This window comes from Eptesicus fuscus, chromosome 9, assembly GCF_027574615.1.
Source record: "Eptesicus fuscus isolate TK198812 chromosome 9, DD_ASM_mEF_20220401, whole genome shotgun sequence".
Taxonomy (NCBI): Eukaryota; Metazoa; Chordata; class Mammalia; order Chiroptera; family Vespertilionidae; genus Eptesicus; species Eptesicus fuscus.
In genome coordinates this window covers 91,118,782-91,143,874 of record NC_072481.1, presented here as the reverse complement: position 1 = coordinate 91,143,874, position 25,093 = coordinate 91,118,782, and the positions used below count along the sequence as shown (strand labels likewise).

General features: G+C 45.2%; 1 protein-coding gene across 4 annotated transcripts in view; it reads left to right on the top strand.

Moving 5' to 3' along the window:
* The first annotated feature begins 968 nt into the window (after window positions 1–968).
* CDYL (chromodomain Y like) overlaps window positions 969–25,093 on the top strand; it is a 214,210-nt gene continuing 190,085 nt past the window's right edge. For all 4 annotated transcript variants that reach the window (XM_054721524.1, XM_054721523.1, XM_054721522.1 and 1 more), the window contains exon 1: window positions 969–1,350. Coding sequence is in view for 3 of the 4 variants with exons in the window: in XM_054721523.1 (XP_054577498.1) it covers window positions 1,327–1,350 (24 nt within the window). In the remaining variant the exon portion in view is untranslated. The remainder of the gene's footprint in view (window positions 1,351–25,093) is intronic.

Sequence of the window (25,093 nt, the reverse complement as noted above, 5' to 3'; positions counted from 1 at the left end):
GTCGTGTAGTTGTACACCCCGCTTCCCCAAAAGGGAACCACCACCGACAGTTTCCATCTTTTAGAACCCAGACCTCCCTGGAGTCCAGATTCCGACCTCTCCTCTTTGGAGAAGGTGGAAGCTCCAAGAGGAACAGGGAGGCCTGGAGCGGGGGAAACCGCGGGCAGAGTTGATGCAGCCGCCGCGCCCTCGCACCGCCCTCGCCTCGCCGGGCGCCAGGCTCCCACCTCCGGCCGGTCGCTGAGCGAGCGTGCCCGAAGGGTGCCGGGCAACTCGGCGGGGCACGTGGTCCGAGCTCCGCGTCTTGGCGGCTGCCGCGAGGAAGGCGGACACGTGCTGGGGTGGGGGGGCCTCACCTGGCCACGCGGCCTGCGGGCTGGCCCGGTCCCCGACGGGAGATCCGGAGGGCGCACGTAGGCGGGAGCTCTGCGCCTCCCGGGAGGGAAGCCAAGCATTTGTCGCTCGGCTACTGCCGTCGGAGCGGTGGGCTCCAGACGCCCGCCGCCTCGACCCCACGGTCCCCTGCTCAACTTCGGGCCCGCAGACGCCTGCCCCCGTGGGCACGGGGCCTGGCACTCCGCACCCACGTCGGGGCGGCCCGGTGGGCGGCGCCCCGGCCGGGTCCGACCTCCGCGAGGGGACTTGGGCAAACCAGAGCCCCGCCCACCGCCCTGGCGGCGCCGCCCACGTCTCGCCACGACCCCGCCCACCGGCCCCAGGCCACACCCCTTCCTGCCGGCCGGCTCCCCCAGCCCACCCGCCCACCTCAGCCGGGAGCTGAGCCCACTGCTCCCCTCAGGCGCCCCGCCCCGCCGGCCTCCCCGCCTCCCGCGAGGGCGGTCTGAAAACCCGGAGCGCGGGAGTGGGCTCCGCCAGCCCAGCGACCGCACTGAGCATGCCCAGTAGCCGGGGCAGGTTTTTTTTTTTTTTTTTTGGTCGCAAGTAGGAAGATTTTTGCACTACACCGGAGAGGGGGAGCCACGGAGCCAGGCAGGCAGCCGCGCCGCCGCGTACCGCCGCTGCGCCTGCCCCAGCCCGGCCCGGCCCCGCGGCGGGCGCGATGAGCCCGAGCCCCAGCCGGCCTGCCGGGGAGTGAGCGCGGGGCGCGAGGGCGCGTTGCGCAGCTGCTCCTGCGCACAACCCCGCCGCGGCCGCCGGCCCGCACTGGCCGCGAGTGTGAGAGGCGCCTCCGGGGCACCGGCGCCGGAGCGGAGCAGGAAGCGCAGGCCACGCAGGGACCCAACTGAAACAAAGTGTCGGCCGCCAGGCGGCGGCGCCTCGCCCCAACCCTGCCCCTCCCGCCTGCCCGCAACTCCACTGCCCACCATGGCTTCCGAGGAGCTGTACGAGGTATCTCCCCTCCCCCTCCCGGACCCTCGGGCCGCCCTCGCCCGCCACCCCGCGCCGCCCCTGCCCGGCCGTGTCCACTCCGACGGCCGGCTCTGCCGCCGGTGCCCACCTCGCTGCCTGCCCCCTCCCCCCCGGCAGCAGTTTGCCGGACGGGAAATGTGTGCGAGGGGAGTCGCAGCCACGCGTCGGGCGTGGGGGGGCCTCCCGGGAGTTGTCAGGCTCCTGGGGCTGGGGGGTCCTGGCCGCGGGGAAGTAGCGCTTGTGCGAGCGACTTGCTCAGACTGAGCCCGAAGTTCCTGAGGAGGGTGACTGGTGGGAAGCCCCCGCTACCGCTCGGTGGGATCTGGAAGGGGCGCGGGGGTGCCTTTCCTGTCCATTTAATAAAGCATTTTGGTGAGGGGTTTTGCCTCTGGCTTTGGGGGGCACGAGGAAGCGTGCAACTGTCTCTCAACTCTGCTGCTAGTCAAAGCGATGCAAAATATCGCACCGAAAATGCTAAACGTTGACCACATGCTTTAATTAGGTTAGCATTGTGGCCAGAGTCAGGAAATTTAAATTTAACGCTGATATACCATCATTCACTTGCGTCGCAGCGCTGAAAGTAAGAAAGGGCGCAATCAGAACTCTTAGTTGTGGGCAGTTTTGTCAGCTTCAACTACAAGTTTTGGAGTTATCAGTTTGGATCTTTAGACATACTTTGTATACCTCGATGTAACTTCTTGACGTATTTCAAAGTAGACTTCCTGGGAGTACAGAAGCTTAGAAGACTTTCTGTTCTTCTGGATAAATGTCTTCAGTTTCATATATATTTATAAATATATATTCATAAGAGACTTAAAACTTCTGGAACTCTCTGTAATCCACCTTTGTGATGTGTTTAGGGACCTGAATGTGTAGGGACTTAAGTGAGCGTCTATAACAAGTAGAGCCCCTTGGCCCTTGTGAACCAACCCGTAATAAGTACCAGGTGAGCCCTCCGAGGTGTCTTCTTTTGTGAGCAAATAATGCCACAGAATGGAGCTCTATTGCCAACAGTGATAGCCTTCTAACAACTTTTTGTTGTTTTTTTTAAAAGCAAGTGTCTGCAAAAGTTTTAGGAGGAGTCTGCCTTCTGTAGAATTAATGGTGAGGTTGTTGCCTCCCCTTAAATTGTATATGGTCAGTGTACCTTAGCTGGCACCTGAAAATGTTCCATTCTGTTCAACCACTTTATACAGTAGCAATGCCCTCCTGTATTCAAGATACTATCTTGGATCATGTGGGTATGTAAAGGGAAAAAACACGCCTTGTTCTCAAGCTTCCCTTCCAGGAAAGAACGTGTTCTGTACGGGGAAATTCTAGAATTAGAGGCTAAGATGCAGAAGATCTTCCAGGTTAAGACATACAGTTGGGAAAGTACACAGTATGAGGATGTGAGGGGTTTTGGTTTCTCCATTAGATTATTCTTTAATAGTTTAGCCTTGAGTATTCACTCTTCATTTTGTGATTATAAATGCACACTTAGCTCATTCCATAAGGTGGCACCTTATACATAAGTTGTATCTTATGTGTATAAAAACGATCCTGAAAACAATACGTTTACCACTAGTGTATAAGGAATTACATTTAATTTTTTCTTTGCTGCTTCTGTGTATCTTCTACTCACTACTTTCCTGGCAGAATTCATTTATAAGTAATATTTGTACAGCTTCTGTTCATTCAGCATGTTTATTGAATGCCTGTCATGAAGGTTTCATAGGAACAAGGGTATGAGAATGGTTTATACCCTCAAAAAAATCTATTGGGGAAGAAATAAGTGCATTGGAAAGGAATGATACACCTGTACAATTGAATTTTTGATTCTGGGTTTTGTTTTAGATATGAAAAAGTTATAGTAGTGGAGGTGAAAGTAAATAATATGGTAGGCAGTATCTTTTCATGGTACATTTTGTAAGTTTTCCTTTACTTGTAGGCAACACTGACCATATTATGATTGAAAGTTGATATTTCAAAGTTCAGCATAATGGTTGAGAGCCTGGATTTGGAGTCAGAACATAGTTACTGAATCCCAACCCTGTCACCTTGGGTAAATTAACCTTGAAGGTTTAGTTTCCTCATCTGTAAAATTGGAATCCATGTTTATCTCCCAAAGCTGTGAAGTTTAAATAAAAAAAAACATGTAAAGCATGCCCCACAATTCCCATAGGAAATACTCAGTAAGTGATGGTTATTATATTAACTGACCTAACATGCATCCCTGAGGCCTGGTTTTTGTTTTCTAAAGATAGGATTGTATATTTTTAAATCAAGGCAGTATTATTTGTGAGGCAGAACTGATATGCAGTTGTAAACGAATACTACAGGCTGACAAGCTGTTTGACAGGGCTGGGGAGAGCACAAGGTACTTCAGTATCCAGTCATGGGACATTAGTTGCCTAGTTTTGTCCAATTTTGCCTAAATTGAAGTAGAAGTTTCACGTTTGGCCTCAGACTCCACCATTCTAGAGGAATATATTGAGACAAAAGAGGAAGTTCAGTCTTGCTTTTTGAGGTAATGTGGTATATGGTAAGAGCAGAGATCTACAGTAGCTATGTGAACTTGGACAAGTTAGTTACCTGGTTGCTAAGCTGTTGTTTCTCACCTAAAAAGAAGTGAGATCTCCAACACTTAGAATGGTGCCTGGTATATGGTAATAGATCCTTAGTAAAGGTTATTGTAATTTAATGGTAATTGTAATTATGCTTTGTGAATAAAAAAATAAGGGATCAGGACCCAGACAAGATAGGGTGGAAGAAACATCAGCCATCAGCCTTCCAAAATTGGAAGAGCTACTGTTAGTTGAAAGATACAGTAAATTTACTCCCTGTATCACCAGCAACTAGGATTAGAGAAGTTAGAGTTTTGACTGACTCATGTTAAGAATTTAAGTAGCTTTCACAAAAAGACAAGCATCCTTTAGTTCAGGGGTCCACAAACTTTATGTAAAGGGCCCGAAAGTTAAATGTTTTAAATTTTGTAGGCCAGGTAGTCTTTGTTTTAACTACTAAGCTCAGCAACTAGAAACAATACCTAAATGGATGAGCACTGTGTTCCAATAAAACTTAGTGGACAGTAAAATTCAAATTTCATGTAATTTTTACATGGCATACAATAATCTTTTTTAAAAAATAATTTAAAAATGTAAAACATTCTAAGTTCATGGGTTCTACAAAAACAGGCAATGGACTAGATTTGGCCTCTATGTCTTAGTCTGACTTCTGCTTTAGATGATCTGTTCTGGAGCTCAGGTTTACCCTGGGATTGGGACATATGGAGGGTGAAGTGTGGAGTATAGAAAGACTTCCTGCTCCAATCCCAGCCCTAGATTTAGAGCCAGAAGTTCTGAGTTCCACTCTTTCCTTCAATATGTGGACCAAATAAGGAATTGACCCTTTATAACATGAAGAGGCATTCTCTTATTGTGTATCTTAATTCTTTTTTCTCAGTGGTTGTGGGGTTTCCCGTGAGAACTACTATAATAGCTAATTTAAATTTCAGGACAATCTCAGTGATCTAGTCTTGGCCTTTTGAGAAAACATTATCAAACACAAGAATGTTTCAGTCAATCAAAAATGGAAGTAAGCTTTTAAGAATGAAATTATACCTGCCTTATTTAAAAATTGTCTTAAAGCTGATTAGTGTGGAAACATAATCAGGATCTGGGGGAAAGAGAAGTCTTTTGAACCTCCTAAGTTTGGGATAAGATGGCTCTTTTTATATACATTGACCAAAAGCAGAATTATAAATAAAATCTGCATGTGTAGTTCAAATGGAAGTCACAGAGATCAGGAGACCTATGATGTTGGTTAAGATAAACCATCATCTGTTGTGTGTGGTGTAAGCTAGCTCTTAAAAGATTGAGAACGCCAAAATTAGAAAAGGAAGAGAGTTATTTGACTTGTGAAATTGATTGAGGGGCAGTAAAGTCAAATGTATGTGTATTTTGAAAATTAACACACTATCTTAGCCCAGCCAGTGTGGCTCAATGGTTGAGTGTTGTCCTATGAACCAGGCAGTCACAGTTTGATTCCTGATAGAAGGACATGCCCAGGTTGCAGGCTCAGTCCCCAGTGGAGGCCATGCAGGAAGCAGCTGATCAATGGTTCTCTCTCATCATTGATGTTTCTATCTCCCCCATTCCCTTCCTCTCTGATATATATGTATCTATAATAATGAGAGTGTAATATGCTAATTAGACCGGAATCCTTCCGTCCTCCCTGATGAAGCCGGGGCTGCGAGGGAAGCTTGGGTCCCGGGTACCGGAGGGAAGCTGGTGCTGGCAGCAGGGGGAAGGAAGGCCTACTCTTGCATGAATTCTGTGCGTCGAGCCACCAGTATATATATATATAAAAGAAAGAAAATTAACACACTATCATAAATGTGAACTATTGAGAATATTTATTCATTTGCCTAAACCAGTGGTCGGCAAACTCATTAGTCAACAGAGCCAAATATCAACAGTACAACGATTGAAATTTCTTTTGAGAGCCGAAAACCGACATCTGCGCATGGGCCACGAAGTTTCAATCGCACTGTATGTGTGCGCCCGCACGTGGTATTTTGTGGAAGAGCCACACTCAAGTGGCCAAAGAGCTGCATGAGGCTCGCGAGCCACAGTTTGCCAACCACTGGCCTAAACACATCTCCTGTGCTTTTCCTTTGAATTTGCTTTCAATTCTTGTATTCTAGAATAAGCTTTTTCTGTTCTTGCTGTGATATCTAAGAAGCATTGAATTTTTCCTTATGCTCTATAATGATTTTAACCACTGAATGTATTTCCATGGTATTTAGGAAATACTTTATTTGCAAGATTTTGATTTACAGTTTTGAATATCAGTGGTGCACAAAGCCAATATGAGTTAAATTTTAGTGAATAAGGAGTAATAGTGTTATATAGTGTGTGTTTGTAGTGTCGTCTGGGGTACTTTTAAAATAAGATTCTTTGGCTCAGACCATGAGATAGTAGTTTTCAGTGTTTGGGTGGAGACAGGAATCTATGTTCCATAAGCTTCTTTCTGGAATGCAGGTAGATTTAGGAGCCTCTGGATTGCAATGGTCTGCAAGTTGAGGTTGGGAGGTATTAGGATCTGCCTTTGCAGAAGAGGCGCTTTAGGTGCACCAGACTAATACTTTTTGTAGGTCCTTTAATCATTGCCGGTTATTAATTGAGTCATTCCAGAAAGGGAGTATTAAAAACACTAGGTAGCCTTGCCTGCTATGGCTCGGTTGGAGCGTAATCTTGTTATACCAGAAAATGGTGCGTTCAATTCCCGTCAGGGCACATACCCAGATTGCGGGTTTGATTCCCCAGTCGGGTGTGTGCGGGAGGCAACCAGTGATGTGTTTCTCTTACATGGATGTTTCTTTCTCTCTCCCTTCCTCTTTCTAAACAAATCATTGTGTATATTTTCTGTCTTCATTGTGTATGGCATACTTGCCCACCAGATTGTAAGATTGGTGTTTACAATCTTTAAAACTAGGAATTTGTTTCTAGCCATTATTTTCCACAGTTCAGCTATTGTAATACTTGTGTAACTGTTGAATTACATTTTAATGCAAGCCTGAATTATAGGAATATCTCCATTTTTGATTCCTTAACTCCAAGTTCCTCCTTTCTGAAACATTATGCCCTGTGCTGTTCCTTTTACATTTCATATGAGGTTTTAACTCTAGGATAGGGAGAACTTCTAACTTTACTGTTACCCACATAAACTTAACTCTCTTCAGCTTTCTAAGCTGGCCAAGGCCTTGGGGATTCTTTTTCTCTGGGAAGTCTGGGAAAGGTCTTTTGTGTTTCTTTGAAAATTTGTACAAGTACATATGAGCATTTTTTTCTGGGGGAGAGGACTAACAGTTTTTCAAAGAAATCTGTGACCCCAAACAAATATTAGAATTGGATTTGTTCGTGATACCTCTGAGCTAGACCTTGACTTTTTTTTTTTTTGCCAAACTCAGCTCTGCTCCAGCCAGATCCTACAGTAAAACCATATTAAAACCTCACTGATTTTGGTTTGGAAGTTGTATGCTATTTCCAATCTTTAAGCGGCTATTCTTGAAGTTGTACAAACATAATGTCTAAAGTTAATTATTATTTGAGCTCCACTTCTGACAAAGGACCTTAAAATCATTTAACTCTGATCCACCATAAACTTACTAGTACATGCTATTATCTTCCATTGTTTATTATTGCCCATGAATAAAAAACACCTCATGAGATAGAATATTATTATTCCATGCAGACAATATTTGTTTCGCTTTACCTATATCTTTACCAATTTGTTTGAGCATTAGTCATATTACAGAACTTTCTGCTGGGATGATTTTTTCCTCCTTTCTCGAGTATATTCTTTTAGAGATTTCTTTTGTGAGGGTTATGGCTGGAAAAGTAGCTAGTTTTTTTTTTTTAATCATCTGGAAATATATTTTGCCCTTATTTTTGAAAAATGGAATTGATTCCAAATAAAACCAGTTAATTGGTTATTTCTTATAGCATTTAAAAAATATATATATTTTATTGATTTTTTACAGAGAGGAAGGGAGAGGGATAGAGAGTTAGAAACATTGATGAGAGAGAAACATCGACCAGCTGCCTCTTGCACAACCCCTACTGGGGACGTGCCCGCAACCAATATACATGCCCTTGACCGGAATCAAACCTGGGACCCTTCAGTCCGCAGACTGACGCTCTATCCACTGAGCCAAACTGGTTTCAGCTCTTATAGCATTTTGAAGATATTATTCAATTGTCTTCTGGCTTCCCCAGTATTTTTGAGGAGGTTATTGTCAGTTTAGATTAGTTAATTTGCCAGAGATCTGTCTTCTTTCTCTGGTTGCTTTTGAGTTTCTCACTTTGGCTTTGGTGTTCTCGAGTTTTACATTTGTGGACATTGTATCTCCCCCCCCCCACCCCCTCCCTTTTAAGCTAAATGTATTGGGGTGACATTAATTAATATGATCACATAGGTTTCAGGTGTGGGCATTGTGATTTTATTAATGAGTTTGGTATATATATCTTGTTTCTTTAGTGGATTTGTGTCTGATTAGTGCTGAAAAATTATTGGCCATTTTATCATATACTGTTGCTCTTTTATGGACTTCTGGAAATTCCAAGTTGTCATTTATTAGATCTTCTTATTCTATCCTCTGTTTCTTGCCCTCTCATTTCCATCTCCTGGTTTTTGTTTTGTTTGCATTCTGGGTCTTTCCTTGGTCCTAACTTCTGGTTTACTAATGAGCTGTGTCTAATCTTCTGTTTAGCTCACCCATTGAATTTTTAATTTCAACAAATATATTTTTACTTCTAAATATTCTACCCCATGCACCCCCCCATCCCAATCTGTGGAATGCTTTCTTTGTCTTTGGTGTTTGTCTGCTGTTATGGTTGTCTTGGGGGAGTTACTGGGGCAGTTGGATATTTTCCTCGCTTCGTGAAGCCCACTAAAGTATTAAGAATTATATTCTATTGAAGATCTAGTTATTTTGTAGTGAGAGTACCCTTTGGAACATGTGTGCTTTTTTTTTTTTTTTAACCAGAATCCATAGCAAACTTATTGATTTGGAATCTGTGGTACCATGAACATAGGGATTGAAGGTTTGAGCCAACACTTGAGATTTACCTAAAGATGTTGAAAATGAAAATAAAGTATAAACTAGATTTCAAGGGAACACTTATGGAAATGGATATAATAGTTAAAAAACTAATGCTTCTGAGGCAAAATGTTCAACATCTTTGTTCTGCCTATTTTGGTATACAGGATTGTGAGTATGTCAAACACAGTTTATCTTGTACTCGAGGTCGGGGGAATGACATTTGTGCATGGGTGTGGTCCCTGGCTGACGACTGAAGCACCCAACATCTGGCGTGGAAGGGAGGTCCTAGCTGACCTGTGGGCCCCCACCTGCCCCCCTCCGCCCGAGTCCTCACACGGAGATGTGATAAGCATGGCCAGGCACTGGGGGCCGGTGCGCAGTGTGGGCCTCTAGGCTGCCCAGCGGCGCCACATGGAAGCTGAGCAGGCAGCACTCTCCTGGCCCGGCCTCACAGACCGGCTCTTGCGCGAACCCGCGGTTGCGGCCGGGCTTACACGGAAGAGGCCGGCTTACCCGCTTACCCGGAAGAGGGCTTACCCGGAAGAGCCCGGCTTACGGCTTACCCGCTTACCCGGGAGAGGCCGTGTGGGTGTGGTGTGGTGCCGGGCACCTGAGTGCGGGGGGGGGGGGGGGGAGGGGGGGGGGCTTCCATGGCGCGGGAGCCCTGGCATTCCGGGGGGAGGGTAGCAGGGGGAGTGAGAGCGAGCTTGGCAGACACCCAGCATTCTCACCGCACCTCTGTCCCCATCACCCGCCCCCAGGAAACCAGCGAGAGGTCGCAGCACCCCCCCGCCCCCCTCCCCCGTCCCGCCCAGGCGCCACAGGAGGTTGGTCGGGAGGTTGGTCGTCACCACCCACCCCCAGTTCCCTGGGCGATCAGGGCCTGCGGGCTGCTGGTGGCCATCTGCGGGAAGATTGACTGGGGCCAGGTCTCCTGCCCAGCGCCCTCAGTGCCTGGGAGCTGGGTGTGGGCCCCGCCCCCTGCCGCTGCCATTGGTCGCCTCTGCAGGGTGATTGGCGGGGTGATCCGGCTACCGCTCGTACCTACGTTGGCCTGCCCCCTGCTCACCTGCTCTACCACCCTGCCGTGGGCCCACTCTCCTCCGGGCCCATGGGGGTTGGCAGCGCCTCCACTGCCAGTGCCCTGTTACTGACGCCTGCCATGTTCCACGCCGCCCCCTAGTGGTCAGTGTACATCATAGTGAGCGGTTGAACTCCCAGTGGAACTCTGTTGAACAATTTGCATATTAGGCTTTTATTATATAGGGTTATTATTTATTAAATATTTTATTTTCAATATGAACAACTATAAGCCTACTTTTGCTATATCTTGTATAAGCACATCTTCAGTTGGTTAGAGCTAGTGAAGCCATAGTTATTGGATTACTTTGTCCATATCTATGCAGCCCCTTTGCATTGCTGTTTTTCTAGTAAGTGGTGGATCCCCCAACTACTTGTCAGCCTCGGTGTCAGTCCTCATTCAGGACCTTATTGGAGTTCGCTGCTAGCAGGAATCCTCCCCTTCAAATTTTGTGTGACTAATTTACTTTTTGTTTTGTACTATTAATTATTAATGTGCACTGCTTATGCATTACTTTCTGTAGGTATTAAATAATATCATGTTTTCTTCTGGAATGGCTGCATGTCTGTTTTTTGTTTTATCACAGTGCTTATCTGAGAACATGAATGTAGTGAGCAGTCAATAATCCTGACTTTTAGCTGAGATACAATTATAGTGACTGCAGTTATAGCATTTGGAATTGTACCATATATGTGAGAACTGTGTACTTAGCTCTCGTGTTTGACAAAACCCTACATGATGTCTTGGAGGAAATTATTTCTAAATTTGATACAAATAATTTGGAGGAAAACTGTGTTTCTAGAAAGAGTATTTGGAATGTTGGTAACAGTATTTGTTTAGCTATTGGTGAAAAGTGTGGGTGGATGTCTAACAGTAGATTCTACAGTTGGAAAAGTTAGCCACAATATATTTAGGAAATGTCTTTATTTTTGCCTTATTTCCATTTATAATGGGCTCTGCCATGTGAAGTTTTCAAGAGGTTGGTAGTTCCTTAGCATTTGTTAATGAAGTCCAACAATGTTCATTGTACATAATGAATATCTTTGGTTAAAATGTACCAATTTTTCATCAATATTTTACTGTTTAGGATTTCAGGGCATGACAGAGTTGGATACACTAGCATTTCTTATGTTAGCATGTAACCAATCTGGAAGCCTCAGTTATTTAGAATATGTGAGAACAAAGACCAAAAAAAAAAAAAAAAGAAAAAGCCTTGTTCTGTACACTTTGAACGATTCTGGGTCTCTCTTGAAGGCTGTTTACCTTTATTATATAGGCATGATATGTTTGGATTTAACTGGCTTCCTTAGTGTGTTAGAAACAGATATTTGGTAAAGGAAAGGGAGTTGCTAAAGGCAGGTGAGTAGACAATAACTTTGCTTTTGAGATGAGCTGTACAGGGGATCTGGTAATTGTACCTCTGGGTCATGGATTACAGGGACTCCTGAGCCTCATAGAGCATCTGAGGAGCATGTTTACAAAAAGAAAAGATCATGTTGGAAAGAGCTATCAAAAATCGTTTTCAAAAAGTTTTGGCATGTGACAAAATTAAATTTATTTTTATGATACTGCTTTCCAAAGTTTCCACCTTAAGTGTTTTTAACAGCAGAAGAAAGAGAGCAAGTGCCCTAATTAGGAAATAGAGATGGGCAGGGGGATTGTTAAGTGTGGCTTGCTTTTGAATTCTCATGTTATCTAAAGCCTTTGTGAATATTTTTTCGTTTGCTATTGAATGTTTTAAAAGTACTTAACAGCTAACTCTTCTCCATAAATTTTTGGGGATCAGGTTGATGCTTTAGGAAATGAGCCATGTGTTAGTGTCTTCCTACAGCTCTTCATCTCCTGCTATATATCTGTACCCTGGTTTAAAAACAGGGACTTACTGTATTATCTTCCATAATGATGCTAGATAAGGGAAATATTAACTGATATTGGTGATATGTAAATGAGAATACTTGAATTGAGTAATCAGACATTTTTTAAAATATATTTTTATTGCTTTAGAGAGGAAGGGAGAGAAAGATAGAAACATCAATGATGAGAGAGAATTATTGATTGGCTGCTCCTGCACACCCCCCACTGGGAATCCAGCCCTCATTCAGGACATGTGTCCTGACTAGGAATCGAACTTTGATCTCCTGATTCATAGGTTGATGCTCAACCACTGAGCCACACCCAGCTGGGCTCAAAAAAAATTTTTTTTAAATCTGTTTCAGTAATTGTCTTTAACCATTCAACTTAAAAGATATTTATTTTCTATCTAAAGTCATCTTATTGCTGAATGTTCAAGAGAAAGTGTACTAGATGTTTCTATCTCAAGTCTGATTCTCTACTTAAAAGAGCAATTGTGCTGTTCCTTGGAGTCAGTCATGGGAGCATTTGTAGGTTCCTATTGGCTTGGGGGCCTGTCTGCTTCATAACTCCTTCCTGCCCTTGGGCTAGGCCAAAGCCCTCTTAGAAAACTTCCTGTTTTTCAGGGCATCTTCATCCTTCAGCTCCTCTCTTCCTGCTGAATTTGCTCATCTAGATGTCCAAGTCTGATACCTCCAATTTAACTTTCATCCCTCTGCCAGGTCCCTTTGAGTCTAAGCTTCATTTATCCTGTTTTTTGACTCTTGATCTAGATTCGGTACTTGCTTATTGTCTTGTTCCAAGCCTCTGGTCTGGGAGGTAGGGGTCTGACTGCTCACTTTTGCTTACCTTGCTTTTTTTCTTTACAATACAAGAGGAAATCCTCTATTGTCCTACTAGGTGTACCGGTTAATAATGCGGATTTTTTGCAATAGATGGAGTTATACATATGTTGACATATATGCGATTTGATATGTATGCTATTTTGTTGTATTAACAACAAGCTTCAAAACTTCATATGTCAAATTTGCCGAAGGTGTTAACATAGATATTTTTACACTTAAAAATGTCGAATTTCGTGCCAAAAAAAAAAAAAGCATTTGTGGAAAGTTATAATTCATTACTTTATTTTGAAGAAAAGTGCTGCTGAATATTTTGGGAAGCTTATGGTGAACATGCTCCATCTCAAGATACTTGTGAACGCTGGTTTAAACACTTTAAAAGTGATGATTTCGATGTGAAAGACAAAGAACGTCCAGGTCAACTGAAAAAGCTTGAAGACCAACAATTACAAGCATTATTGAATGAAGATGCGTGTCAAACTCAAAAACAACTTGCAGAAAGATTAAACGTTGCTCAGCAAACAATTTCTGATCATTTACAAGCAATGGGAAAGATTTTAAAGGAAGTTAAATGGGTGCCACATCAACTGAACGAAAGACAAGTGGAAAACCGAAAAGTGTTGCTTCAACGGCACGAAAGAAAGTCTTTTTTGCATTGAATTGTGGCTGGTGATGAAAAGTGGATTTATTTTGAGAATCCCAAATGCACAAAATCATGGGTTGATCCAGGTCAACCATCAACATCGACTGCAAGGCCAAATCGCTTCAGAAAGAAGACAATGCTCTGTGTTTGGTGGGATCAGGAAGGTGTGGTGTATTATGAGCTTCTAAAACTAGGTGAAACCATTAATACTGATCACTACCAACAATAAATAATCAATTTGAACCACGCTTTGATTGTGAAACTACCAGAATGTTCCAGAAGACATGGCAAAGTAATTTTGCTTCATGGTGATGCACCATCACACACTTCAAAACCAGTTAAAGACTCGTTAAAAGATCTTGCCTGGGAAGTATTAACCGACCCGCTGTATTCACCAGACCTTGCTCCTTTAGATTACCACTTGTTCAGATCGATGGCACACGCACTTCCTTCTTCTTATTTTTTTTAATATACTTTATTGATTTTTTACAGAGAGGAAGGGAGAGGATAGAGAGCTAGAAACATCGATGAGAGAGAAACATCGATCAGTTGCCTCCTGCACCCCCCCCCCCCACTGGGGATGTGCCCGCAACCAAGGTACATACCCTTGACTGGAATCGAACCTGGGACCCTTCAGTCTGCAGGCTGACGCTCTATCCACTGAGCCAAACCGGTTTCGACAGCACACGCACTTTCTGAGCAGCACTTCAAAACGTATGAAGAAGTGGAAAGTTGGGTCTCTGAATGGTTTGCCTCAAAACAAGAAAAGTTCTATTGGTCACAAATTACCTGAAAGATGTGGAAATGTGTAGCTAGCAATGGATTTTACTTTGAATAAAGCTCTTTTGATGTTTCTCTTGAAATTAATGTGTTTTCTTTGATTACAAAATATGTATTATTAACCAGTACACCTAGTATACTTCAGATACCTGAGATGGAGTTTAGCCAACTCTCCATTGGCACAGGTTGTCCCCCAGTCTTAGTCCTCTAACTTCCCTCTTATATATACGCTAGAGGCCTGGTGCACGAAATTCGTGTGTGTGTGTGTGTGTGTGTGTGTGTGTGTGTGTGTTGTCCCTCAGCCCAGCCTGCACCCTCTCCAATCTGGAACCCTTCGTGGGATGTCCGACTGCCCATTTAGGCCTAAATGGGCAGTCGGACATCCCTTTTACAATTCAGGAATGTTGGCTCCCAACCGCTTGCCTGCCTGATTGCCCCTAACTGCTTCTGCCTGCCAGCCTGATCACCCCCTAACCACTCCCCTGCCAACCTGAACAATGCATAACTGCTCCCCTGCCGGCCTGATTGCCCCCCAACTGCCCTCCCCTGAAGGCCTGGTCCCCCCAACTGTCCTCCCCTACAGGCCTGGTCCCCACCCAACTGCCGTCCCCTACAGGTCTTGTCCCCCCCAACTACCCTCCCCTGCAGGCCTGGTCTCCCCCAAGTGCCCTCCCCTGCAGACCTGGTCGCTCCCAACTGCCCTCCTTTGCTGGCCTGGTTGCCCCTAACTGCCCTCCCCTGCTGGCCTGGTTGCCCCTAACTGCTCTCCCCTGCTGGCCTGGTTCCCTCCAACTGCCCTCCCCTGCAGGCCTGGTCGCCCCCAACTGCCCTCCCCTGCCAGCCATCTTGTGGCAGCCATCTTGTGTCCACATGGGGTGGCCATCTTTGATCACATGGGGGTGGCCATCTTGTGTGTTGGAGTGATGGTCAATTTGCATATTACCTCTTTATTATGTAGGATTAGAGGCCCAGTGCATGAATTTGTGCATGAGTGGAGTTCTTTGGGGTGGCCTGCAGAGATATGGCCCCAGCTCGTGCCCCCAGCCTCACAGCCTCAGCTTGTGCCCCCAGCCTCGCAGCTCCGCATCCTGCCTGGTACCCCACCTTGGCCTGCCGCCGCCCCCTCACCTGCTCCACCATCCTGCCTGCGGGGTGATGGTGGAGCAGGTGAGGGGGTCGGACCCCCTGCCTGGCTCCCTCAGCACCTGGGAGCCAGGTGACGGCCCTGCCCCTCACTGCTGCCACTGGTCACCGTCTGTGGGGTGATTGGGCCTCTTCTTGCACCCGCCTTGGCTTGGCGCCTCCCACTCACCTGCTCCACCATCCTGCCGCGGTCCCACTCTTATCGGGGCCCATTGGGGCTGGCAGCACCTCCACTACTGCCCGTTGCCAGCGGTGCGTCGCCAGTGCCCACCATGTTCTGCACTGCCCCTTGGTGGTCAGCGTATATCATAGGGAGTGGTGGAACTCCTGGTCTCCCAGTCGAACTCCTGGTCGAACAATCATCTGAGGTGACAATTTGCATATTAGTCTTTTATTATATAGGACTAGAGGCCCAGTGCACGAATTCATGCACGGGTGGGGTTCCTCTGCCTGGCTGGCGATCAGGGCTCATCAGGGCTGTCTCACCCAGTCCCGATTGGGGCCAGCCGGCTGAGGGGAGGGACTGCGGGAGGTTGGCTGGCTGTGGGAAGTTGGCTGTGAGAACGCACTGACCACCAGGGGACAGCTCCTGCATTGAGCAGCTTCCCCCTGGTGGTCAGTGCGCATTATAGCTTCTGTCTGGTCATAATGGTCGTTTAGCTTTTATATATATACTAGGGCCTGGTGCACAAAATTCATGCACGGGAGCGGGGGGTCCCTCAGCCTGGCCTGAACCCTAGCCAATCTGGGACTCCTTGGGGGATGTCTGACTGCCGGTTTAGGCCCCATCCAGCAGTCGGACATTCCCTCTCGCAATCCGGGACTGCTGGCTCCTAACCACTTGCCTCCCTACCGGCTTGATCTCCGCCTAACCGCTCCCATGCTGGCCTCATGGCCCCCAACTGCCGTCCCCTGCTGGCCTCATGGCCCCCAACTGCCCTCACTTGCTAGCCTCATGGTCCCAAATGCCCTCCCCTGCTGGCCTCATGGCCCCCAACTGCCCTCCCCTGCCGGCCTCATGGCCCCCAACTGCCCTCCCCTGCTGGCCTAATCACCCCTAACCGCCTCTGCCTCGGCCCCCATCACCGTGGCTTTGTCCGGAAGGAAGTTGGATGGTAGGAAGATGTCTGGTCTCCTGGTCTAATTAGCACATTACCCTTTTATTAGTATAGACTAGAGGCCCGGTGCACAAAATTCTTGCACAGTGTGTGTGTGTGTGTGTGTGTCGGGGGGGTCCCTCAGCCCAGCCTGCACCCTCTCCAATCTGGGACCCCTCGGGGGATGTCTTGACTGCCGGTTTAGGCCCGATCCTGTGGGCCTAAACCGGCAGTCAGACTTCTCCCGCAATCCAGGACCACTGGCTCCTAACCACTCACCTGCCTGTCTACCTGCCTACTGCCCCTATCAGCCCTCCCCTGCTGGCCTGGACACCCCCAACGTGCATACGGCTGGGGTCCCTCAGCCCACCTGTGCCCTCTCGCAGTCCAGGAGCCCTCAGGGGATGTCCTCGGGGGAGTGGGCCTAAGCCAGCAGTCAGACATCCTTAGCTTTGCTACAGAGGCGGGAGAGGCTCCCGCCACTGCTGGTGCGCTTGCCAGCTGTGAGCCCAGCTCAGGGCTTCTGGCTGAGTGGCACTCCCCTGGGGGAGCGCACTGATCACCAGGTGGCAGCTCCTGCATTGATCACACAGGTGATCAGTGTGCGTCATAGTGACTGGTTGTTCCACTGTTTGGTCGATTTGCATATTAGCCTTTTATTATATAAGATGGGAGTGACTGACAGAGGTCAGAGGGGAGGGGCATGGACATAGACAAAAGTGTGGTGATGGCCAGAGGTGGGGGGCTGGGTGGAGGAGGGTAGAGGGGGTGAAATGGGAAACATCTATAATAGTGTCAACAATAGAATAAAAGCAACAATGATATACCACTACACTACACACCTATTAGGGAGAAAAAAGTTATATTATGAACTATGTATTTACTACTTAGATAAGATTAAAAAAATTAAAAAAGAATTTTGTCCAGAAAGGAGTGTTGTTGAGATGTTTTTTTAATTTTTATTTTTATGGTAAAGCTAAGGAAGCTTCAGAGCAAGCAAGTTGCAACCAGCAGCATTTTGGATAACCTGCCTGAAATGATTTAAAAGAGAAAGGGACAGATTCCCGAAGCCTACAGTTACTTGTAATTTATTTTCTTATTCTAAATAAAGTCATTTTTGAATCTTATTACATCCCTCTTCCCCCAAATTAGTCCTTCAGGTTCCGTAAACTTTAGGCCTCACAAAACCTGTGTTAGTCCCTGAGGGTTGGGGTTTCCAAAGGTGTTTGAATTCATTCGTTATATTTATTTGCTTCTTTTAATTCTTGTTCTAGAGGGAGAGTGAGGACAGTCTTTTACTCAGTAATTTTTATAATAAGAATTGTATTGGAACCTGCTTCTTTGGCTGTTTATGGGTTTACCTTACCGGGAACTCACAGAGACTTTAAGCCCTTTGAAGATAGGGACAGAGCTGTATTGTGTTTCTATAATACAGGCACAAAGTTAATACAACTTTTATAAATATTTGTTGAAGAAACTGATAAATTTCAGTGCCAGGAGGCATTACTTTTCCTTCTGCTCCATCTCTTTATTGAGACTTTTGTGCAAAGCATAAGGCTGAGGGGATGAGCAGGTAGAGCGGAGTAAAGTTGCTTTTTCCAAACCCTAGGTACCATACTTTGATTTTACATAATAGATGCATTTCTGAATGACATTTTGAATTGGGTATATTAGATTTTGCTAATATCAACTCCCTTTACTCATAGAGATTATTTTTAATGATGTTTAAACGTTTCATACTATGAGTTGCAAAGTATTTTGCTTATTTCAAGAATCTCTGTTCATTCTTTCTGTAGTAAAGTGAATTATCAACATGGTAAGTCTATTTGGGGGGTCTGCTTAAAATGGGGCACACCAGTTCTAAATTCGGCTCTAACAATGACGAATTCGCACACCACGTGTGGCGTTAGATGGCTGTTGGACATAACCATTTCATTTGGTCCCTCTGCTCCCACAGCACCTGCTTCAACCAGAGGCAGTGTCTTGACCCTCCATGACCTCTTTGTCATGGCCACCGCCGGGCGTCTGCTTCCTGAGGCCTGGGCAGTCAGCCCGGCGGTGACCTGCCCAAGATGGCGGCAACACCCACGAATATGCGTCAAGGGTCAGGGGCGGGGTCCTGCCGGCACAGGTGAAGCAGGAGGCACACTGGCAGAGCTTTCCTGCAGGCCTGCTGAACCGACAGTCGCACCAACAGCTTCCCTCCCCTCCCCTCCTCTCCTCTCTCCTCCCCTCCCCTCCCGGCGGGCTGGTGGCTGATGGCTGGTGGCTGGTGGCTGAGGGGAGCGGCAGCCACTGGCCGGCTGTGGGCTCTCGAGGGTGGGGAGCCTGAGGCATCGGTCCGGCTGGGCGGTGGGCACTTCTCCCCAGGGTTTCGGAGGATGTTGGGGGCTGGAAAGGAGGGAGGCTGCCCCCTCCCCCGCTGCTGGGTGGGACGTTGTGAAGGAGGGGCGAGCTGCTGCTGGGAGCCTCGAGCAGTCCGCCGGGAGCCAGGAGCTGCCCGCCCCGCCTCCAGGAGCCACGAGTCACCCAACTTTTCGCAGCAGTACCTCCAGTCAGCACTGCGGACATGGGGCAGGCGGGAGAGGAACACATGGTGATCGTTCTAGTGAGACACTGCCTAGCCCGGACTGCTTTTCCAGCTCCATGTTTGTGTCACAAAAGCAGATTTTTATTTTAAAATCTGATCCGCTGCCTCAGTCATACCCCCTTGGTTTGAATTTTCTGCGCTGGGAGCCGCTGGTCATGGGTGGGAGGGGGCGGGGTGGGGTTGGGACCAAGAGGTGCCCAATGCACCTCATGGTGACGGTTCGTCTGTCTGGTTATTGCGGTCGTTAGGGACACTGGCCTTTTATAATGTAGATAGATGAGTTTCTGAGCTTAAAAAGAGGTAAATAGTTATTTTGTTATTTTTAAAGATAGAGGTGTGTGTGATCTAGAAAATGATTTGTAGTGCTCTTCTTTTGGAGTATACGTGTGAGTGAAATTTGCTCTAGAATTATTTTATATACCATCATCAGTCGGTACCACTAGCTTCAGCTCGTAAGTGAATTTTTGAGAATGTCTTGATTAAATTGGTAGATGCCTATCTGAAAGTGAAAGTGTATTCCTAGGGGAAACAATTCTTTCTAAGCAGCTCTTGTTTGGGACTGCTTAAAAATGATGAGGTTGCAATGATTATGTAGAATTAGATGGAAATGAGATGTGTATAAAGTGTTAAGACCAGACACATTCTGCTTACCCAGCAATCTGATCAAAATCAACAGAAAAAAGATTGTGATTATGAGTGGGGAGCTTTACAGCAATGCCACACTCCCATGTTTGTCAAGAAGTCTGGGAGAGAAAAAGACCAAAATCATGTGGTGGGGAGTGGGGGAAGGATTGGCCAAAAATTCAAGTTATCTTGTAGGCATAATCCACTAAATGGAAAATGAAAACCTTAGGTTCTTGTCTTGGCTGAATTCTATTGCAGTAGAGGGACCTGCCTTGGAGTTTGGGGAACTGTTTTAAAAGCTTTTTCTGTAGTGGAACAGGTCTCTCCTTAAAGAAGAGTGCTTCCCTTAGAGTTCGAGAAGCAAACATTGGAGTAAGTAAAGACATCAATGTGACCTACTTCATGAAGGTGGGTCAAAACTCTTGTTTTTCCTCTGTGTAGGCAAGATTGGAGTGCCGTGCTGTATTCCTGAATCCCTGACTTTGCTGGGTGATTGGGATGGGAGCTAAAAAGTAAGATGGAAATTCCCACCCTTCCTGTGCTTTACCAGCACTTCCCACCACTCAAAAGTATGATCTGAGTTTCTCTGGAATCATCTGCTGGCCTGACAGGGAGTGCCACCTGTTAGGACCACTGCTGACTTTACTCTGCTGCCTTGGGAGGAGGGATGTCTGCGATGTCCTACATTAAATGGGTTGGAACTTCCTTCTGCAGGTGATATGAGGTCAACTCGAGCCCTTATGTTCTCTGAAGTTCCATGGGGGCTGAGCAGCAGTGAAGGCATGCTTCTCACTTTTGTTATAGGAATAGTAAAGCAGTTGGTACTGCTTCTTCAGAAGCTCTTTTGGTTTTCAGTTGTGCTTCTATCCCAGGAAGGGGAAAGAGAAACCCAGGGGTCAAGACCTGGCAGTGCTCACAATCAGCGCACCCACCAGGCTTTATTGCTGGGCCAAATACATTTCTGGTTCCTCAGTCCTGGCAAGCCTCCCGGCTCCAAGCATCTCTCTCAATCCCAGTGGGCAGGAACTCTATGATTCAAACTAATGCAGCTACTACCTAAGTAGAAAGAATGGCTTAAGAGTCATGTGCAGCAGTTTATTAGTTTTTGAAGGGAGGTATACATCAGAAGCTCCTGTCACTGAAAATTGTTGTAGGATCAGTTATTGTCAAATTCCTTTTGTTTTCTCCAGCTTTCTTAATTTCTGGCCTTTTCTAAGTCTGGGTCAAGGGAAATGAAGTTAAGTGGGTTGATGTCTTTTCCACCTACTTGCTTTCTCTGTCATTCTTATCAACCCCCCCTGTTTTAGAGCCCGACCTCCTGCTATACTTCATCATAGAATATGGAATTGAACTATTTAGAAAGGTTAGTTTCCTGATTATGAGAAAAACAGGTGAGTAATAGAATCATTATGTCTTTCTACAATAAACTTTCAAACTAAAATAAGCTAGTCTTTTATTTGCTCCATCTTCTCCCCTTTTCCTTTTGTCCTTAGTAGAAAATGAATTTCTCCCTTCTGTACATCATTATCAGTTTAGGACAGGTCACCCAGTCAGGGTTTTGCTTGTTTATTATGTGTAAGACATCAATAATGATACAAAGGAGCAACAAACGTGTAGAAAAATTTACTTTTCTCCCTCATCTGTTTTGGATGTATGTTAGCAAGAAGATATTTAGTAAACATCCTTATGATTTATATTTGTTAAAAGTGGTATTTGAAAGATTTCTTGAAAAGAGTTTATAATTACTACTGATGAAACCATTTAAAAGTGAAGATTGCTTAAATGAAAACCTTATAAATAAACTTTAATGAACAATTAATAATAATGTGACTTAGTATTATATTTAAGTATATGTAGATGACCTTTTGCATGCTATATAAAAACTGAAGAATTTAGGGTTTAGAGTTTACTTTGTGGTTTTAGGATTTACTTTAAGGTGTTGGAGATGTTGTTTTCTAAGACACATATAGTCCTGGGTATTTGTGGGGAATTGGTTCCAGGATACCCTGCAGATAACCAAAATTCGGGGATGCTCAAGTCTCTTATATTAAACTAGGGGCCCAGTGCACGAATTTGTGCACCTTGAAGGGAACTGTGGGCCATGAGGCTGTGGTGGGCACAGGGGGGGGTCTCGGCCCATCATCCGCGCCCCCGCCTGGTCCCTCCCGCCCTGGCTCCCGGTCTCCTGTCTGCCAGCAGCCCCAGTCCTGCCACCGCCACTCCCAAGCGCTGACAGCGCTGGCCCCGCTCGCACCTGCTGACAGCACGGAACGATTGGGGTTGGCTGGTGCCAGCAACGGGTGCGAGCAGCGGATGCTACCCTGCTCCTCGCCTCTCAGGAGCAGGTGGAGGTGGAGAAGCCCTCAGGGGCGATCGGGGCTGGCAGCAGGTTTGAGTGGTGGCCCTGGCTGCAGGTGCAAGCGCTGGGAGGAACCGTGGCATGCAGGAGCAAAGAATTTTCAGTAACCACCAGAGGCTCACCCTGATAACAGTGACCGGCGCCCCGCTGTGTTCTGGCGTCCCCACTCACCTGCTCCACCATCCCACCGTGGCCAATGCCTGCCATGTTCCGTGCTTGCCCCCTGGTGGTCAGTGCACATCATAGCGGCTGGTTGTTCAGTTGTTCCACCGTTTGGTCTATTTGCATATTAGGGTTTTATATATATAGAAGATGGCGTAGTATTTGCATATAACCTGTGCATAACCTCTGGTATAACATTGTATTATAAAGATACAGTGTAAGTGCTATGTAAATAATTGTTACACTGTATTGTTTAGGGTATATTGACAAGGAAAAAAGTTTACATATTCAGTACAAATGCAACCAGCAACCACTGTAGACACATAACTACATAGTACACATCAACAGCAACGTAACTTTTTAAAAAACAATTTCGATATGTGGTTGGTTGAATTTGTGGATGTGAACCTGCACGAAAGAAGGGCTGACTGTAAATTTGATAATGCCTCAATCAAAAAAGACCACTCATTTTCTTAAGATATATTTTAATTGGTTTCAGAGAGAGGAAAGGAGAGAGAGACAGAGATGGAAACATAAATGATGAGAGAGAATAATTGATCGGCTGCCTCCTGTGATCCTGCAACCTGGGCATGTGCCCTTGACTGAAATCTAACCCAGGACCCTTCAGTCTGCAGGCTGATGCTCTATCCACTGAGCCAAACCAGCTAGGGTTCATTAAAAAACAACAACAATATATATATTTATTTACATATTTATTGATTGATTTATTTATTGATTTATTGATTGATTTCAGAGAGGATGGGAGAGGGAAAGAAGAGATAGAAACGTCAATGATGAGAATCATTGATGGGCTGCCTCCTGCATGCTCCCTACTGGGGATTGAGCCTGCGATCGGGCATGTGCCCTTGACCGGAATTGAACCTGGAACCCTTCAGTCCACAGGCCTATCCAATGCTCTATCCCCACGGTCGGCAAACTGCGGTTCGCGAGCCACATGCAGCTCTTTGGCCCCTTGAGTGTGGCTCTTCCACAAAATACCACGGGCCTGGGCGAGTCTATTTTGAAGAAGTGGCGTTAGAAGAAGTTTAAGTTTAAAAAATTTGGCTCTCAAAAGAAATTTCAATCATTGTACTGTTGATATTTGGCCCTGTTGACTAATGAGTTTGCCGACCACTGCTCTATCCATTGAGCCAAACGGGCTAGGGCTCTACTCATTTTTATTGCTATGAGGACTAACTAGTGTTACACAGGTTTCTTAAACCTTAAACCCTTTGTAGTATAAGTTAACAGATGATAGGTTGGTCACTGTACTTGGGGTCATTAAGCAGAACATGGAGCAGATGTGACTTTAGCAGTGACATTTTCTAATGTAGCTTGTGGAAGCAGAATAGGAAGTCTCAACTAATGACCTCTAATTTCAAAGATAGCCAGTAGGTTACCTGTGCACAGCAGCACGAAAATCTTTTGTGTGGACCTAAAAATGAGTGACTAATTGTAAGGGTAGAAAATGAATAAGCTTTGTATGAGGTGAAGCAGATTTGCAAGGAGAATTAACTTAATGCATCATTCTGGGTAGCAATTTTTACTATCTTTAAAGATTTTAAGTTAAACAGGTGTCTATAGTGAGGCACAAAATATTGATGAAAACAGAAAAGATAAGAGATTCTATATGTCCAAAATTTTGTCCAAAGAAAATAAGCAAGTGCTCATGTGAAAGAGAATTTGAAAGTTTCTACAAAAAGAGAATGAATATGAACAATGATAATTAGACATTTATAATGATTTAAAAAAATAAAGTAACACGTTTGGAAAATACATTAAAGGAAAAGACATGTCCACTATAAACATTAGGAAGACTCATCTCTCATCTACAGTGGCAAGCATTAACTAACATTCCTAAGAACCAAGAAAACAACATCAAATAAATCAGCATGTGATTATTATTTTTTTATTTTATGTAAAGATTTTTTGTTGATCATCTACTTTTTGCACACCCCTTACCAGGGATTGAGCCCACAACCTGGGCATGTGCCCTGACCAGGAATTTTACTGGCAACCTTTTGGTGCACTGAATGATGGCCAGCTAACTGAGCCACACCAGCCAGGGCCAGCATGTGATTTTTAATCACCAGTAGCAGTGTTCATCGTATAACTAATTCCATCAGATCAATAGCTTTAGTTAGTATTTGGAAATGAGGAATTTTGAGAATCACTGAGATGCAGAGGAACAACCCTGGTGCCTAGTGATAGTTTTCTATTAGGTCACGTTATTTTGTGTGTGAGAAACCACTTTTGACTTACAACATGTCAACTTAACTCACTGGATTTACAGTTATGAATTACTTAGTTCATTCCAAAATTCATTTCTTCTATAGAGAATGAAGATTTGGCACCATGGAAGAGGGCAATCCTAAAAGAGGAGAAAGTTCTGAGAATGTTTTTGTTATCAACAGCCTTTTGAAATATGAGTTTGACCTTTGATGGTCACAATTTGAACCAGATAACATTCACATGGCAGTCTGGTCCTTTTGAATTTCCAGAATTTATATAGTCTCATCACTTTACTTGTGGTTTATATATAAAGGCTGAGTTAGTGTATGTTCATTGAGTTAAGAGGGTAGAAGTCAAAAAAGAAAGAAAAAAAATTATCCAATCTCTACAATCTGAGACTAACTACCACAAACCATAGAAATCAATCCAGAAATCTCTATACATACAGATAGAATGGATGTATGTAGATAAGTTAGTTAATAAAAATAGATGTATATGTATGCTATTTAACAAGACAAATAGGAGGTAATATGAAGGAATTGTTAAAATTTTATATGAAACCTTTATTATTTCATTGGTCCTTTTTTTTTTTTTTTTTAACCCTCACTGGAGGATACTTTTCCTTTTATTTATTTATTTATTTATTTATTTATTTAAGAGAGTGTGGAAGAGATAGAGAAAGACAGAGAGAAATATCGTTGTGAAAGAAACCCATCGATTGGTTGCTTCC